Source organism: Pteropus alecto, unplaced genomic scaffold, assembly GCF_000325575.1.
Source record: "Pteropus alecto unplaced genomic scaffold, ASM32557v1 scaffold25, whole genome shotgun sequence".
In the NCBI taxonomy this organism is placed as follows: Eukaryota; Metazoa; Chordata; class Mammalia; order Chiroptera; family Pteropodidae; genus Pteropus; species Pteropus alecto.
Genome location: NW_006441955.1, coordinates 31,072,456 through 31,078,455, shown reverse-complemented (window position 1 = coordinate 31,078,455; position 6,000 = coordinate 31,072,456). Strand labels below are relative to the sequence as shown.

Sequence of the window (6,000 nt, the reverse complement as noted above, 5' to 3'; positions counted from 1 at the left end):
TCTCTCTGCTACTCCTTGTTAAAAGTCCCAACTCAGATGTCAACTTTCTGGATGCTTCTTTTTCCTCAGATAGAGTTAAAGTCTCCTTCTTTGTGTCTCATTGTACTTTCTATTGCTAATTGAGCACTTGTAACAAGGTATTATGTAGTTAGTGGCTTGTCATCTGTCTCTCCTGGGTCTCTTGATCAGCTACTCGGGAAGTGAGTAGTTCCTGGCTAATCTATTAGATTTCTTCTAGTATTTATAAAGTTCCCAGGAAGAGAGTCCCAAGTCCTCAGGGTGCTGTGCTGGTCCCATCTTCTCCAGACTGCCCTAGTCCTAGAACCAAGGCCTTAAAATAAATGGGTGAAGTAGGTTATAATGGTTATTTAGGGGTAAGGGCAGCCAGATGGGCAATGAGATTTACCCACTCTCTCTCTCTCTCTAACCCACCCTTCCCCTACTCCCCAGTTCACTGGAGTGTACAGTCCAGCGGGACTTAGTCGAGTGTCCCTCACCTGTCATTTTAGAGAGCTCCTCTAGTTCTGGTGCGGCAGAGGGCCCCAGGGCAACTGTGTGGATGATGGCCCCGCTCTGTTTCACCTCATTAAAACACGTACTTATAGTGTTGTCTTCCCCGTCAGTCAGTAGCACGATTTCAGATCCATCTGTTGGGTATTTCTTCTTAATCACCTAAAGGCATAATTCAGAGCATGAGTTAATTGACTTGGGGAGTTGGGGGAGGGGGCGGGCAGGGTGTCAAGGTGTTTGTGAAAACTGCATTTATAGAGAGCAGGAAGGGAAATTCCAAAGGAAATAAACAAAAGTGTCTGGGAATGGTCAAAAATCTCTCCATTTTGAAATGATGGCATTTTAAATCAGCAACATTCACGGAATGCAATGTGGTCTTTTGACTACCCTGTTGTGGAGAGGGCTTATAAAGTGGGATGCAGGGCAGTTCCAGGGATGGGCAGCACTGGGGAAGCAGCAAAGAAGGTTTTTCTAGTTTCCTTCCCATGATCTCTCCTTGACAGGCTTTCAGAGGTTCCCAGATGCCTTCAGAAACCACCTTCATTGAATGGGAATAATATTTGGGGTATGTTAAACCCAGGACAGATTTTTGCTTATATGGTATTCAGCAGCCTGACCATATCAACTGGCATTAATTCTGATTGATCAGTGCTCAGCTCGCATAAGTTGTTAAAAATTTTAATATCCTTCCTGATTAAAGGAAACATATTTTGTTCTTATCAATCTCAGTTCCTATTTGTCCTATGACACCTATGTCTCAACTATTCCTGCTAGACATAGACTATAGTTTTTCACATGGTGTAGAGAGGCTACTCTTCTGCCAATGTTGGATGAAATTGTGATGGAAGGATAATTAGATAAAATAATAGTATTATCCACTTTAGGGCAAGAGTCTACTCTTCCCCTAAAAAAGAGTGAAGAAAAAGAGCCAGAAGTAGAGGAAATAAGCGATCAAGCCTAAGTAACCACCCCTTTCTGGAACAGACTCTCAGAAAGGGAAGGTATCTTAAGTAGGTTAAAATGAAAACTGAGAGCAGAGGAGACTTCTGCTCCACTCTGAACCTGAGAGGGGGCTGCTACACAAGGGAAGAAATAAGAACTGCGAAGGAGCCCAGAGCCCCGGAGCCTGTCAGCTGTGGCTGTGTCCTTGGTCTGACCAAGCCGAGGGCCTTAGAAGCCAGAGAAAAGGCTTAAGCTGGATTCCCTTTTCTTACTCCTCATCACTGCTATGTGTCATGGAAAACATGCAGAAGTTCCCACATATTCCATTAGGGAAACAGAAGGCAGCTGACTTGAGAATCGGCAGGCAAGAGAACAGTTCATCTTGCTATAAAGGCTGAGGAGTATACAGCCTTCCTTGGGGACTGGATGGAGAATATGGGTGTGCTCAGGGCCCTGTTCCAACCATGAGAGCCAGAGTGAGGCTGAGTTAGCCAGGGAGGATCAGCAGACCCTGAACAAGCCAAGAGAACAAGCAAAGTTTCAGTGGCCACATCTCAGAAGACACCACTGCCAGGAGCCCAGAAAGACCTGATCAGGGTCCTATAGCAGAGGCCAGTGGGAATCTTGAGGACAGTGTAGGATCCAAGGACCTTTACCTCATCACTCCGAAGTCACCCACAAGTTCCTCCCACCCCAAACCCAAACTCTATTGTGCAGGAGGAAAACCTAAATTCCAATTGTATCTCTCACACTTTCTCACCCATCTGAGTGGAAAATATAAAACCAGACGTTCTCTCTTCACCACCATGCCATCTGGCATTAGTCATCTTCCCTAGGGTTTTGCATAGCGGAAGTGTAGTATGATATGTCAGTTTCCCACCCTCATTTGCTTTTTAATTCAAAATTTGAATAAGTAGTAGAGACAAGAGAGCCCAGATGCACATAGGCACCTGGTGAAAGGTTTTGCAGCTGACTGTGTACACAATCGAAACCACATTTAGGAAACTGGTTTTCAAGATAGAATAAAAGGACCAAAGAGACAGACTGCACTCAAGGAAATGATTGAGTCTGTTGTTCACGTGAAACAGTTTGAGTTGGAAACTAAATGTTCCTGCTGGTGCTTGGGAATCTGGAACAGTTCCATAGATATGTTATGCCCACAGCAGGCAGAGGACAGACCAGCCCAAGATATTGCAAAGATTCCGAGACAGCTTCTTTCAGCCTCTTACTCTTTGTTTCATGGGGCTAAATGGCCTCTAAATGAATATAGAATATTGTATTCTGTATTTAGAGCAAAGAAGCATTAGGTACAATCAAACAATTAAATTCAATTTTATTTACTGAGAACCTTCTGTATAAAAGATATTGTGTTAGCAGCCTGGGAGGTAAAAAGATAAATCCTATTCCTAAAGAAGTTTTGCTTGAGTAAAGCACGTGATTAGAAAATAAGAGAGAGGAGCTTAGAAATCATCAGAGATTTTGTTTCTACAAAGATCATAGGATTCAGAAAGAGAGATTCTATACAGTTGAAAGGATCGAGAAAGATGTCAAGAAGTAAGTGATGTTTGTGGTGGATCTTTAAAAAATGAGTGTGATTCGAAGTACACAGGAGGGAGGAGAAAGTACTCTAAGTAGGGAGCTAGCCTGGCAAAGGTGTGGTGTAAGTTCTGAAGAAAAGGTGATCTAATTTGTTTTAACGTAGGATACCTGGAAGAGAGTCTCTGGTACTTAAGCCTGGAAAGGTAGGTAGAGGCTATACTATGAAAGATTTAAATATTAGATAGAGAAATTTTTATTTGATTTTGTTGAAAATGGCAAGACACTGATATCTAATTAGAGGGATGATGTGATTGGATGGTCATATGGGATCTTTGGATATACCCCCAATACAATTATAGTAACAGTTCCTAAGGCCTTCTGCTTTATACATAAACCATTTGCTTGGCCAAAAGAAGGGCCTCTATATACCCAGAAGTTTAGCCATAACTTCCGAACTCATTTTTTTCTCTCCTAGACTATACTCTCTTACATCCCCATGTACCTTCCTTCATTGCACTACTTGCAGTTTGTACACTTATTCGTGTTTTACGTGGTTAATGTATCTCCCAAATGAGATTATAAGCTCTGTAGAAGGAGGTGTGGTGTCTTTTAGGCCCTCGTGGTATTCATAATGCCTCACACAGTGCCTGGCCTATAGAAGACGCACCATGAATACTTTGAATGCAAGTTAGCATGCAGAAAAACATGAATGCGCAGTTGCAGAAAAGGCATGAGTGGATTAGTTAACAATAGCTTTGGGGCCTGTGTCTTTGCATCATTTGAACCATTGCTCTGCCCTTGGTTGTCTAATTCAACTAGACATTAGGCATGTTTGGAAACACTGGAAAGGGGAATTTCTTAGGAAACATAAACTGTAAACATTGACAAACTACAACAGGGGAACTTGTCTCACAGTAAATGCTGATCGGAGCCCAGTGCAGATGGATGTTCCTCCCGAGGCTGCTGTGGGTAACCTTTTGGTGAGCGCATCCCTTTCGGTGCCACTGTTTATCTGTACGAGTTCACTTCTTACATAGGCAGCACTGTCAAACGTCACCATCCCAACCCAGGACCCTTGCTCAACTGTCTGCAGCAGGAAAAGTCTGCCTGCTTGGTTCAGTCGTTTTAGGCGGTTATCACTCTGGAGAAGCAGAAGAAAAGCAGTCAAGTTGGGTTTAGTGGCAGACAATAACAGAATAAGCTAAAGGGAATTTGGAAGTGGTCACCTCAATGTGGAGAAAATGGCAACAAAGCTTACTCAAGGCATATCTTTCTATGGAGGAAATATTCCCCTTTCTAATTAGTAGCATTTTGGGGTAGAATTTTAGCACTTTTGTAAAAATAGCCTTAAAAGATAAAGCCAGATCAGGCTTTAGTTCAATCATTAGTTTAATGATTTAATAATAGTTTTATAGACCTATATATTGTCAGTGAAAACAAACGTTAAGGCTATGTAATTCATTAGATCTTTGTTCATAAATTGAGCTAATTTAATTTGGCAAATATAAGACACTTTATGCTGAATGTTTGTTGAATAAAGTAGCAGTAGGCATTTCTGATGGCAATGTTAGTGTTGCCATGTCTGACTCTCTGTGTTGTGTTTACTCCCAGGAGTTCCAAATTGTGGCCCAGATTATATTGTACACAAATGTGAGACCAGAATCCAGAAGACCAAGACTCATTGCACGTACCGTCATGCTTCCAGACTTATCAAGAACCAAGCACACAATTCTTTGTCCGATCTGCAGCAATGAGAAGGTGGGTTTAGGTGGCTGTGTCGTCATAGGAGTGGTTGTCTTAAAGTCTTCAGAATCGCGAATCACTTCCCATGTGCTTCGGAGATTGCATTTTTGGTTTTGCAGGTTTGGGGCTTCTTTATTGTGGTTTTTTTCTGTACAGAAGCTGACCACCTGAAATTGTCAATAAAATGATATAGATAACAGTAAACTAATGTTAAAAATCTTTAATGGTTTGATTAATTTACAATATTTTAATCTCTTGCTCTCTTCCCCAGCCTGCTTTACTAATCCATAATCTTGGCTCAATCCCATAATCAAACACTGCTAGAGAAAATCATAGTCGTAATTCAGAATTTCTATCTTAAATCACGTTTTCAACTTTGTTGGACCCATAGAGCTTCTCAGTAACCACTTACCTGCTTTTGGCTTCCTTCTTACTTCTCAAATTTGCAATTTTGAGCCATCACCACTATCTTCAAGACGCCCACATCTCAACATTTCTTTCCTGGTACCATCTCATCTCTCCATCCCATCTTTCACTTCCCACTCACTTCCTTACTTCCCATTCACTTATCAACACCTTACATTCCAACTTTCCACACCCAACATTCCAGGTTTCTCTAAAATCCACTCGGGTGTCCCACAGGCTCCTCAAACTTCACACGTTCAGAATTGAATTCATCACCTTTTCTCCAACTCTGCTCCTCCTCTTCACGTATTTCCTAAATTGATGTCACACTATTCACCCAGTCACCTAAATCAGGAAACTGGGAGTTTCCCTACCTTCTTCCCTCTATAAAATAACCAAGATCAATACATTTCACTGCCTCTCCAGTTCATCATCTTTTCTCTTTCTCTAGTGGAATCTTCATCACTCAAGCCTTCATGATCCCTACCTCAGGCTATTGCAGTTTTCTACCTGACTTTTTCATCTTGCTTCCCCTTCAGTTGGTCCATTCCACAACTAACTGCAAGAGGCATCTTCCTTCTTACACCTGTATTTAAGACCCTTTGGTCACTCTTCATTGCTTACATGCTGCAATCTGTACAACTTGTGGCAAATGGCAATCTACATGATTTGGATTTTTGCTTCGCTCTCCATCCTCACTCTGGCTGTGTATTCCAAGTCTCTGATTTTCCCCACTGTAGTCTTGCTTGACTGTTTTATTTCTCTGTGACTTTGCTCACGATTCCCATTTTGTCAAGAAGTTCCTCTTCCTCTGTTTTCTGCATTGTGAACTTTACCTTCATTTTTCAGCCAAAGGGTCAT

The 6,000-nt window shown here is 41.9% G+C and overlaps 1 protein-coding gene across 1 annotated transcript in view; it reads right to left on the bottom strand.

Annotated features, from left to right (window-relative positions):
- CLCA1 (chloride channel accessory 1) overlaps positions 1 to 6,000 on the bottom strand; it is a 28,876-nt gene that overhangs the window by 9,413 nt on the left and 13,463 nt on the right. Inside the window, exons 6-8 of the mRNA XM_006919377.2 lie at positions 4,683 to 4,901; positions 3,905 to 4,132; positions 498 to 672 (exon numbers count right to left, since the gene is read on the bottom strand). Of these exons, the coding sequence (XP_006919439.1) occupies positions 498 to 672; positions 3,905 to 4,132; positions 4,683 to 4,901 (622 nt within the window). The remainder of the gene's footprint in view (positions 1 to 497; positions 673 to 3,904; positions 4,133 to 4,682; positions 4,902 to 6,000) is intronic.